The following is a 12,886-nucleotide window of genomic DNA, read 5'->3' as shown; positions in this document are numbered from 1 at the left end:
ATATTATAAAGAGGAAAACTTTGTTTGTTTGTTTGTTTGTTTGATTGTAATGAATAGGCTCATAAACTACTGGACCGATTTTAAAAATTCTTTCACCATTCGAAAGCTACATTATCCACGAGTAACATAGGCTAGGTTTTATCCCGGAAATCCCACGGGAACGGGAACTATGCGGGTTTTTCTTTGAAAACGCGGGCGAAGCCGCAGGCGGAAAGCTAGTAAATAATATTATCAATAAATCGTATTTAAAATCCGTAAAAGTCTTTATTTCTAAAACAAACAAAAGAAAATATTATACAATAATCAATTTTTGCATAATTGTCGTCACATCTCACATTACTACGTAACTTAATACATAAACCTCTTTTACAGATACCCAAAGGATGACCATATAAACAAGATGTCTTCCACACTACAACTGACTCTACTCCTAGCGCTAGTTACTGCTATACGCGCTCAATACAGTGACCTATCACCAACTTTAGATATAGACTTACAGAGCGAAGAACTGAACGATACTCTAAGTGAAATAGCATCAGAAACAGACAAACCAACATTCAAAAGCAACGATGAAGAAACAACTGAACCAGTACTCGAAGGACCAAAGTCTCTAGACCCCTCGCACGTTGAGAACGAAAGTACTATTGAAGCGAGAACAGAGAATTCTAACGAAGCAACGGGTCAGGATATAACGGTCGCTACTGACGTCACAATGACTGTAGACAATAATGTTTACACTGTCAAAGAACCAGTGGAGGATATTTATTCTAATCAAGAGGCTTACAATGTGCAGGTACGTAAATAGTTCTATGAAATGACTGACTGACCGGTTGGTTTGGTTGGTAGTTGCTCTGCCTTCCAAGACAGAGGTCCTGGGTTCGATTCCCACCCGGGGCAAATATTTGTGTGATTAACATTGATGTTTGCACTGTTTCTGGGTGTTAATTATCTATATAAGTATTTATTCAAAATTATATAGATATGTTTATCAGCCATCTGGTTTCCATAACACAAGCGAAAGCTTAGTATGGGATCAGATCGTGCCGTGTGTGAAAATTGTCCTGAAATAATATTTATTTATATTTATTTAATATTTAAATACTAGTTTCTTGTACGTCGCTTATAGTGCGTAGTAAAATGTGCCAAATAGAGCTTTTTATACGAGTAATACCTCTAGCAATACCTTGGTGAGAATTGTAGGTATATTGCGTGTAAAAACCTACAGATAGACGATAATTTGGAATGGTCAAATTCTTAATTAATATTGTATGTGGTTTTAATGTAGATAAATGTCTAGTTGATCTTTAATATTTGTAATGTCCAACAAACAAGCATTTTGTACCTCTACAAAGTACAAAGATACAGAGATAACTTTTTTTGACTAGTTTACGTCAGAATTATGTATTAATCTCACCCGGGAATCAAACCCAGAACCTTGAAGATTATTTGAACATTGTATTCTATGATATATAAAAAAGCTAGATACGTTACCCGCTCTCTATTTTGGCAAGAAAAAACTCAGCTAAGTGCCCGAGTTTCACTTAGTCACGCACCATTCAGCGTCGTGGCTGGACGTTCTTTTTATATTTTAATCGGCAGTTGTTATTACGAAGTACATGAGTGAGACATGTATTATGTCTCGTGCGTGAGAGTGAAAGAGAGAACAACTGTATTGGTGATAATGCGTTAGTAAGTAGGTATGTATTAATTACGCTGTTTTTTAGTGCAATGATGTTGGCGTATGCCGCGTCTACTAGTATAATAGAGTCATTGATTGTATTACAGCATGTTGACATAGATATACAAAGTAAATCGAAAACTACGCGATATTAAACATATTGTAATAAGTTATGATTAAAATTAACATAAACACTGTACTAACATAGGTATAAGGGAATTGTTATTGCTTATTTGACCTACGTTAATAATTCACAATAAAGATATTTAATTCTTACTGTATGTAAGGGTCGGCATAAACGGCCACCGACCGTAAAAATGTGTCAAGTGGTTGTCGCTGGCCACTGATGGCTGTGGTCAATGGCCCGTTTGCATCGACCCTAAGACGGTAATGATCACATTTTTAAATAGTCGTTAAAAGCTCAAAATGTTCAATCAGCTCCTACCCAAAATATAGTCTTATTTATTTATTTATTACTTCCAGATAGAAGCCACGGTGACAACTACGCATGCGTCCGACGCGGTCGACGGTTACCCGCCAAAACCAGCCGAGTTAGATGACGACCAGGACTATAGTGGCCAGCGGAACCCGAAAACTGATAATTGTGGGTATCCATACTAATATTATAAATGCGAAAGTAACTCTGTCTGTTTGTCTGTTACTCAATCACGCCTAAACTACTGAACCAATTTGCATGAAATTTAGTATGGAGATATTTTGATACCCGAGAAAGGACATAGGCTACCTTTTATTGCGAAATATGTACCACGGGCGAAGCCGGGGCGGACCTCTAGTAGTCTATAAAGTGCTATAGATATTATTTTGTTGTTTCATTTTACGCGAGTATTATACATTTAGAAATTATAGATTTTAACGGATTTTAAATAAAATTTATTTGACTCCCCTCGACCACGTTCGCTGATTGTTCAAAACGTCGCGTCGGGATAATAATGAATAAATCGCGTATAAAATCCCTAAAAATCTTTAATTTCTACGTGTGGGTATTTCCATTGATTGATATTTTTAAGGGAAAGAGATTTAGAAATGTATTTCTATATTTTCGGTCGTCTTTAACTTTTCAAATTGATTTCCATTGATTCCGCTAAAGGTAAAATTTCACGAGTTTTACAAATTCACTTGTAAATCAGAACGATACAAAATATATAAAAAAATAATTTGGAAAATCCAAAAGTGCACGCCTCATAATTTTTTTTAATAAATATTTATTAATTATTATTTTTGTTTATTTAAGTAATAACAATTAAACCACATCGAATCAGACCCTGAAAAATGAAAGGGTTCTATTCCTGAGCATACTCAAGCGTAAGAGAAAAAAAAAAAGACTCGATTAGTAAAGTATTTCGGTCGCTATCGTGTTAACAAGAAAAAGGATCCGCACATACAGACACAGGGACGTCCAAGACAGAACTTTTTAAAACTGTTTTTTAACTAGTTTAAATAACAAAAATGACATCAAAAATATCATGAACGTTAAAAATAGTGTTTTTTCTTAATATGTGTGTGTATGTATTATCTTACAAGTGCAATGTATGATACATAAAGACATTTTAAGTTTGAAAAATCAGATGTTTTGCGCGAAGTGACAGTAGTACCCACCTCAACGCTTCGCTTATGAGGCGTGCAATAAACTTCGTGATGTCGCAAGAAAATAACAAGAAATTACACGCAAAACATAATGAAATTATTTTAAACATGATATTGCACATTTAAACCGTCGACTATTTAATTTCAACATGTTTTTAAGTCAAACGAAATTTCGCACAAAACACTACTATCATTTCTAACAAGTCGGTTAAAGCCTGCTAGTCTAGGCCTACTATTTATTATAATATTAAAATATATTATAGAGAAGTAGAAAGCGCTCGTAATTTACAAGTTGCAGCAAAACCAGCAATTTGTCATCTTTTGTCGCCGCCGCTAATTTAATGCCCGTTCGCGGAAGTTTATAGTCCGAGAGCTGGCTGATGATTTGCTTAATTTCTCTAAATTAGGATTAATTATTTTTACACACAACGTCAGTCAGTGCTACGACATAAAACGCGTGCAAAATGACTTCGTTTACTTGAGTAGGCTCATAATTCATTTAGTACATACTCCTAAACTGAAATCATCGCTACAACTGCGTTGCTTTAATATTGTGATTCCAATTTTTAGTATCTTCTTATTTATTATCATCTTATGTTTGTTGATTTTTTAATTGAGGTTTTTTAAAAGATTGTATTTGAATTACGTCATTTGATATGACGACCACAAAAAATATATCACACATTACTATTCCATTTTTGAAATTGAAATCTAAAAATTTCAACGTAATTCTCAACGTTACAAATCACTAAATAATATTTTGTTATTATAAATACTTTCTTTTTAAAATATCCACGCAAAAGAAATGACATTTAAAAGAAATTAAACGAGAAACGCCATCAAGCTCTTAAACTAGCGGTCACTTAAATGTTTCACAGTTTGCGCGTAAATTACAAAAACTAGCAATTTATTACAATATTTTGTCACCGCAATTACTTTAACGACTTAGTCCGAGAGCCGGCTGTTAATTTAAACTGTTCATCAGACATTAAGTTATGAAAATTTTCCTTCAGCTACACTCGAAAACTCTTTATGGCGCAGACAAGTAAAATAAATATATTTTAATAGTCGAAAGTTGTTTCTCTAAAATCTATATTGGTTAACATCATTAATTTATACTGTAACTTAAACGAAGTTAGAAATATAACTGACTAGATTTCCGCCCGCGGCTTCGCCCGCGTTTGCAAAGGAAAACCCGCATAGTTCCCGTTCCCGTGGGATTTCCGGGATAAAAACTATCCTATGTGTTAATCCAAGTTACCCTCTATATGTGTGCTAAATTTCATTGTAATCGGTTCAGTAGTTTTTACGTGAAAGAGTAACAAACATCCATACATCCATACATCCATACATCCATACAAACTTTCGCCTTTATAATTTTATAAAAGATTTGTATACATAAACGTTTTAACGCGAAATTTTTAATTTAAAATGGCGTCGGATAAAAAGTAAAATAACTGATAATGGTAGATCGATCGTATTTTCATTACATTTTCTACCAAGGGAATATCCGGTCTATAGTTAGATAGGAATGTAATAAATTTAGAAAAGAATGCAGAAAAATGATACATAATATGTATATTTGAAAGAATGTAACAAAACAAATAACATATTTGTGTAAATTAAACTGTTGCTTGCATTTTTTCTCATTTGAAGAATGTTGTTATTGTTTATGTAATATGTACTAGCCCGCGGCTTCGCCCGCTTTGTCTAAAACATAATAAATTACAAGCGGTCCGCCCCAGCTTCGCCCGTGGTACCTACATGTTTAAACTATCCTATCTCTCAAGTTGGATCGAACTGCACATGGTGTGCGAATTTTATTATAATCGGTTAAGTGGTTTAGGAGTCCATTGAGGACAAACATTGTGACACGAGATTTATATATATTAAGATATACTAAAACCTTCCTCTTGAATCACTCTATCTATTAAAAAAACCGCATCAAAATCCGTTGCGTAGTTTTAAAGATTTAAGCATACATAGGGACAGAAAAAGCGATTTTGTTTTATACTATGTACCGATTGTTATTGTTTATGTAATTAGATATTATATACTACTCATACATAATGTAATGTTTGTAAGTTTTATTGTCTAGGATCATAAATGAATTGGAATTGTCTAGATATAATTATTTATTGCAGTACAGAGAGACTTATTTTTGATTATTATTTTGTTTAGTTTTATCTAACCAGAATTATTACATTAAGCTATTGAGTTACTTTTCAAATTGAATGAATTTCACAAATATCATTTAGCTTCTCTAACACTTTACCTTACTTAGGGCCGATTTTTCAATGCTTGGATAAAACTTATTCGTCGAATAATGTATAAAACTACCATTTTATAAACGTATTCTAATTGCCCGTATGTGACAGTTTACGTGACATTTTAATATTATCGTGTAATACTTTATTGGACGGATAAGTTTTATCCAAGCATTGAAAAATCGCCCCTTATAAAAATAATTAACATTGGTAGAAAAATATCTGTTCCATCTTCTTTAACTTTCAATTCTATTGATCTAACCGTTAACGAATAAAAATTAACTATGCATCACTGACTGTAAAATTAGTGTACTTTTCCTGAAAATCAACCAAAAACGAATAAGTTGAAATAAAAACTAATTGACACACCTAGAACCATCAACACTAACGGACGAAGCGATTTTAACCACTTGAAAATCAAAACAAATCTAACTACCCCCTATTTCTAGCCGACACGCCACCCCCAACCGACGCGCGTACATTCGACAAGCCGAAACCGCTACCCGCAGCAACAAAGAGTTCTACCCTCCGCGCGTGGCTAGAAGACACGTGGCTGCGACCGCCAGTCGGCGTCCTGGTGCCGTTGAGGACGGACGCGTTGGCACGCGCGCTCGCTGTATGGAACGATGTGACCGCTGATGGATTGAATTTGACCGATATCGTGATCGTGGGATACGATTCTAATGGTGAGATGTATTTTTTTGTATTTTACATGTAAACTGTGTATTTTTTCTTCCATTTAGATCAAAGTTAATGTATTACGCATAAGTTATATATTTTGATTCAGATTATAACATGCACTTACGAGGGAACATGTGTTGCAGAAATACTGTAAAAGGTGGTATAAAATTTTCACGGATGAGTCAATTATATTCAACTTTACAAATAAAAATCTAGATATTATAGTTGGAGAGAGTGAGAATTTTGGCGGATATATTGAGGATAACTGCAAGAAATAACAATAAAACGTAATGTACCTACGTTCATAGCTTCCGACTATTTCAATTATCATGTACTAATGCGCCCTGCGGTTTTACCTGTAGTGCTACGCTTCTGTCTTAGCGTGATGATATATAGCCTATAGCTTTCCTCGATAAATGGTCTATCTAACACCGAAAGAATTTTTCAAATTGGACCAGCAGTTCCCGAGATTAGCTCGTTCAAACAAACAAACAAACTCTTCAGCTTTATAATATTATTTTAGATAATTTTGATTGAAGTAGGACACTTAAGTCTATTAAAGAAAAGTCAAAATTGAAAATTTCAACCCGTGCTTTACCGCAGTACGACTATTCGACTAAAATATTCTACAAAATCGAAAATACTATAAAATTTATGTAGTACTACTATCACATTGCTACGAACCAAATTATAGACGCTATATCTTACACCTAGATAGTTAAAATACCGCATTCTTAGCCTACTTTTTATGCTACTATCGAAGCAAACATGGCCAAAGCCAATTATTAATCCATAAAACAAGGAAGGAACCTATAGAATTAAACAAAAAACCATACAATAACAGAAACAATCACGCAACGACACTCAATGGGCTATTAGTTGTATCGTAATAATTATTATTTATGTTTGTCAGATGTCGATAAAATATGAACGCGCTATTATATATTACATAATGAACACATAATGCTACAAACTACAAAGGTCGATTCACACGGAAAACTTCGATGAAAAGTTCAAAGATATAGCAAAATCAAAGATATAGGCTCTGTATAATTGGCGCATGCTGTGTTAACCTCTAATTATTTCAAACTCAAAACTCAAACACAAACATTTATTTATTCAATTAGACTTCTTCTAGAAGCACTTTTGAAACGTCATTACATATTTTTGGTACATATTTTTAACATTTACCACCGATTCGGAAAGCAGTATCTACGGAGAAGAATCGGCAAGAAACTCCATAGTTGCTCTTTTTAATCATTGATTTGATCAATTTTTAATATTTGTTACTTTATCGCAAGAACTATATGTTATATAATAATTATATTTAAGAATCATTGTAAACAAATGTTGGTTGACCAAATCAATAAATAAAATAAAAAATGAAATAAAAGATATAACGATTATACGCATATAAAACCTAATCTAAGGCTGGGCGCAAACGGGCCACCGACCACAGCCACCGAAGCTAATAAAAGCTAGTTAATAATGTAATTTAGGGTGATTTTCCACCAATAATGTGCGAGGATGTGTAGCGACACACCCCGGACACTCCATACAAAATTATCGTTTTGACAGTCACACTGTAGAGACTGCAAATGTGTGTGTTAACGCTTTATGGTTGGCACATTTTGGACTAGCGTAAAAAAAAATTCGCGTTTTTCTGATTAAATACATCCGTAAAACGCACAATATCTAACCATTTTCTACGAAAAACGATAATCACAAATCCAAAATAATAAAATTACTATAAGTCAATTTGATTAATGTTGTCAATCTTCGTTGAAGCTTCGTTGCGTATCGTCCCTGTAGAAAAATATGGACCATTTTTAGACTGATCGTGCGGGGTGAGGTAAGTGTTTAATTTTGGCGGGAGGCGGAGAGTGTCCGTTCTGTAGCGTTTAGCTACTATGTATTATGTATTCTGTGGTAGCGAGGAACGTGTTTGTAAATAACTAAGAGCTAGCGCGCACGTGCAACTTTGTCTCCGCAACTATTTTGTCTCTCCCATCAATTGTATGGGGAGTTGCGTCGCTACGTGCGCGCACTTTCATACTAGCCCATGGGTGGAGAGACAAAATAGTTGCGGAGACAAAGTTGCTCATGCGCGCTAGCTCTTATAGTATCGCTTCAAACTTCAAACTAAATGAAGCGATATGATTGTTTATTTAAAACACGTTCCTCTCTACACATCCTCGCGCACTATTTGAAAAGCACCCTTATCGATCTTAATTTGTCAATGTGTATTTATTTATATACTAGCGGTCCGCCCCGGCTTCGACCGTGGTACATATTTCGCAATAAAAGTTAGCCTATGTTCTTTCTCAGGGTCTAAAGATTATCTGTGCCAAATTTCATCAAAATCGGTCCAGTAGTTTATGCGTGAAAACCATACATACATACATACAAACCTTTCCTCTTTATAATATTAGTATAGATAGATATTTATTCGCAATGCAAGTCTACTTAAATAGACTTTAATCTATTTTGAGGAAAAATAAATACAAAATTTCGAAAACAATTCATAATATAAGATAAAAAAATAAATTTCGCAGTCAGCCCCTTATCTATAAGGAAATATTGCGTAAAAATAGTTCTAATTGATTAATATAGATTTCTTCATTGTTATAACACTTGAAATCGAGATAAGAAGTTAAATAATTTGGAAAATCCAAAAGTGCACGCCTCATAATTTTTTTTTAATAAATATTTATTAATTATTATTTTTGTTTATTTAATAACAATTAAACCACATCGAATCAGACCCTGAAAAATGAAAGGGTTCTATTCCTGAGCATACTCAAGCGTAAGAGAAAAAAAAAGACTCGATTAGTAAAGTATTTCGGTCGCTATCGTGTTAACAAGAAAAAGGATCCGCACATACAGACACACGGACGTCCAAGACAGAACTTTTTTAAACTGTTTTTTAACTAGTTTAAATAACAAAAATGACATCAAAAATATCATGAACGTTAAAAATAGTGTTTTTTCTTAATATGTGTGTGTATGTATTATCTTACAAGTGCAATGTATGATACATAAAGACATTTTAAGTTTGAAAAATCAGATGTTTTGCGCGAAGTGACAGTAGTACCCACCTCAACGCTTCGCTTATGAGGCGTGCAATATAATTTTTTGAAATAAAATAAGGAAATCGAAAAAATTTTTTTCACGAGAATTCACGAGAACGAAATCGCAATCGCGTTCGCTAAAACTAAAATGATTCTCGATAGATATTATATGTAGAAATATACTGGTACATACTTGACATCTAAGTTAAAGTATAGCCCAAATTTGATGAGATTATAGTATTTAGTAGTAACACTACACATATTACCGTAATATATCTGCTAAGTGCCAGAAGATTACATACCTGCAACAAAATAACATCTCACGTCAATTATGTTCAATATGATTTTATTATTTAAAAAATAAAATATAAATATGTAGTAGTATAATAAAAAATATATAAATATGATTTGAGTCATTGTATTGTCCTCTTTATGGGAAGTTATTGAGGTGTCATCAATTAATTATTTTCAATGAACGAATGTACTAATCCATAATCTTATATATAAAATTCTCGTGTCACAATGTTAGTCTGCATACTCCTCCGAAACGGGTGGACCGATTCTCATGAAATTTTCTGTGCATATCGGGTAAGTCTGAGAATCGGCCAACATCTATTTTTCATATGTAGGTACCACGGGCGAAGCCGGGGCGGACCGCTAGTAATATTATAAATAGCGGTCCGCCCCGATTTCGGCCGCAGTACCAATTTAAATTTTTCGTAAAGATATTTCCAAAAAAATTAGACCATAGAAAACTACGACTACTTTTTCTGCAGAAATAATATTGATGAAAAATAAGGGTTAGGAATGAGTAAAGCTGTCACGCTAGAAGAGAGCTACTCACTACCTATACAGATTAGTATATACCAGGGGCCGTAATCGTAATAGATCTAGCTTGGGGTGTGTGATACCTGGGGCCGTGTTATTTCCTCGTCTTATTTCCTCGGGACAGTTTACGCCGCGAGACTTTTTAATTGAACAGACAATCAAATTCATATTATAGGTACCATAATTAACCATGGCTGGTCATTGCGATCATAATATGAATTTGCCAGTCACTTCAATTCACGGCGTAAACTGTCTGCAGGAAATAAGACGTCATAAAACTGTCCCAGGTATCACACACCCCAAGCTAGATCTATACCACCTATACCTAAACCGATAACTTATTACAATTCAATATTATTACGTCACACCGTCCTTGACTGACCAACTGTAAGAGATTGGACACCATTCGTCACGCGCCATATAGCCAGCGAAGCGTGGTCTACGTGACAACGCGATATTGTAATCAAGTGGGGTCCGATAGACCCTCAAAAACTAGATATATGTAGTTATTAATATAAGCAACGCACAAGTACCTACTAGCATTAACGAAACAGCGGTTCGTAAATCTATATCGTTTTTGGGGGTCGGATAGACCCCCAAAAACTAGATATACTAATACCACAGTATATAGAATCTATGGTTTGTTAATATACAAACGCATTCCTCGCTACACATCCTCGCACATTGTTGGTTAAAAAGCACCCTTATGGAGTCGGTTACATACAAACATACAGGTCAAGCTATAAAAAATCGTATTAAAAATATTGACTGATATTTGCGATAGACCTGAATACAATATAGGTCACACAGCATATCTAGACTTGAGAATTCAATTAATTTATCCGCACCTTGACTTTTCCACCAATTTTCAATTAAGTCTGCATTATATTATTATTATATTTATTTGATCACGCAAATCCTAATAAAATAACCTTGAATATAGAATGGTATGCGAATAATCACATATTTAGGGTACCCTTTTTATAAGTCTAGAAATATATAAAACGGCGTATTAAAAATTAGGCGACATTTTAGTAATATTGAAAAATATTGAAACTATAGCTGTGCACCGCGATTTACCCGCATTGTTCCGCTCCTAGTGGTCATAGCGTGATGGTATATAGCTTATAGTCTTCCTCGATAAATGCACTATCTAATAGTGAAAGAATTTTTCAAATCGGATCCGTGGTTCCTGAGATTAATGCCATTAAAAAAAAACAAGCTTTAAAATAATGTTATAGATTGAAAAGCTTCCGTCTTTTTGAAAACGACGCGACGGTTAAAAATAGCTCATTTCCGTTACAAAAATAAATTAATAGTACAATTTTATTGCTTTTAATTTTATAAATTAAATTTTATTTAAGATTATTTAAAATTTAAATATTAATACATATACCTATATAGAAATCAAAATATCTTTATCTACATACCAATTAAATGATCATAGAGTTACATGAAAAAAAGAGCGTGTGTGCCGAGCACACGTGTCAGAAGTGAAACGTTTTTGGCAAGATTCAAAGATACGAAAATCGTCACCTTACTACATGACGTGACGGTATTGCCATGACGCGACCTTGAAATTTTACTTTAAACGCGCCTAAAGAAGTTTCGCTTCAAAACAAATCTATACTAATATTATAAAGCTGAAGAGTTTGTTTGTTTGAACGCGCTAATCTCGGGAAGTATACTGGTCCGATTTGAAAAATTCTTTCGGTGTTAGATAGCCCATTTATCGAGGAAGGGTATAGGCTATATAACATCACGCTACGACCAACAGGAGTGGAGCCACGGGGGTGAAACCGAGCGGAGCAGCTAGTTCATTATAAATATACCCTACATAGATTAATACGATAAAACAATATCTTTCTACAGGAGTAAACTGGCGCTCCCGCCACAACCTACAACCTTCCAGCACGACGGGTGACCGAGCTGTGAGCAGCGCTTTATCAAAACTGCTGCATAAATATCAGGTGAGAATTATTATTGTCTTTTTTAAGCTATTGCATAGCTTCTATCGCGGGCCTTGAGCGCGGGGACCGAATCCAGAAATTCCGTAACGAAAAAACCTCACGCTCCCCACTCCGACGGGCTCGGAGGTGTGGCTTGAAGGCATAGCATGCAATAGCTTTACCGCGGCAGTCCCCGAGTGCCACACGTCTTTTTTTATTATCACTGCACAAAATCATCATCATCAGCCCATATACGTTCCCACTGCAGAACCTAAATAAGAGAATATTATAAAAGTTATGTGTACGAATTGAGAAATTCTCTGTTGTGTTGGAAAGATCAATTAATGCTTTAAGTACCTATACCAAAGATTTTATAAATACATAAAACACAAAAGAAAGAAAATCCATCATCTACTTAACAATAAAGACAGCTAATTTTTAATTAATATTCATATTTACAAAAATTAAGTAAAATAATGCCTAGATAAACATTACAAATTTTGCTACATTTTAAAACCAAACAGGCAAACACCCACATACCATTATTGTGAAAATAATACAATTTTCCATAAATAATCGAATTTATGGAAAACCAAGAACTGATGAAGCGTGTCAGCAAACAAAAAGACAAAACGAAACAATGTAACGCTTCACCATAATAATACTTGAAAATTAATATTCATGACGTGGTGAATTCTTTTCAAATTTACTAAAGATTCAAGTATTACTCATCTTTATAGTTTTTATATATTTATTATTTTTATTTCTTACTAGCTTTCCGCCCGCGGCTTCGCCCGCGTTTTCAAA

General features: G+C 34.2%; 2 protein-coding genes across 2 annotated transcripts in view; one reads left to right on the top strand and one right to left on the bottom strand.

Annotated features, from left to right (window-relative positions):
• The window catches only part of PAPLA1 (Phosphatidic Acid Phospholipase A1), a 95,425-nt gene that overhangs the window by 55,533 nt on the left and 27,006 nt on the right, over nt 1-12,886 (bottom strand). The gene's annotated exons all lie outside the window — the stretch shown is intronic.
• The window catches only part of LOC149895424 (uncharacterized), a 52,331-nt gene that overhangs the window by 17,180 nt on the left and 22,265 nt on the right, over nt 1-12,886 (top strand). The window contains exons 2-5 of the mRNA XM_090119054.1: nt 373-797; nt 2,166-2,282; nt 6,000-6,236; nt 12,003-12,100. Of these exons, the coding sequence (XP_089975180.1) occupies nt 401-797; nt 2,166-2,282; nt 6,000-6,236; nt 12,003-12,100 (849 nt within the window). The 5' untranslated portion in view covers nt 373-400. The remainder of the gene's footprint in view (nt 1-372; nt 798-2,165; nt 2,283-5,999; nt 6,237-12,002; nt 12,101-12,886) is intronic.

Source organism: Colias eurytheme, chromosome 31 (assembly GCF_061535395.1).
Source record: "Colias eurytheme isolate Ceu_HAF_F1 chromosome 31, ilColEury1 Martin Lab GWU primary, whole genome shotgun sequence".
In the NCBI taxonomy this organism is placed as follows: Eukaryota; Metazoa; Arthropoda; class Insecta; order Lepidoptera; family Pieridae; genus Colias; species Colias eurytheme.
This window is presented reverse-complemented; position numbering and strand designations above follow the sequence as displayed.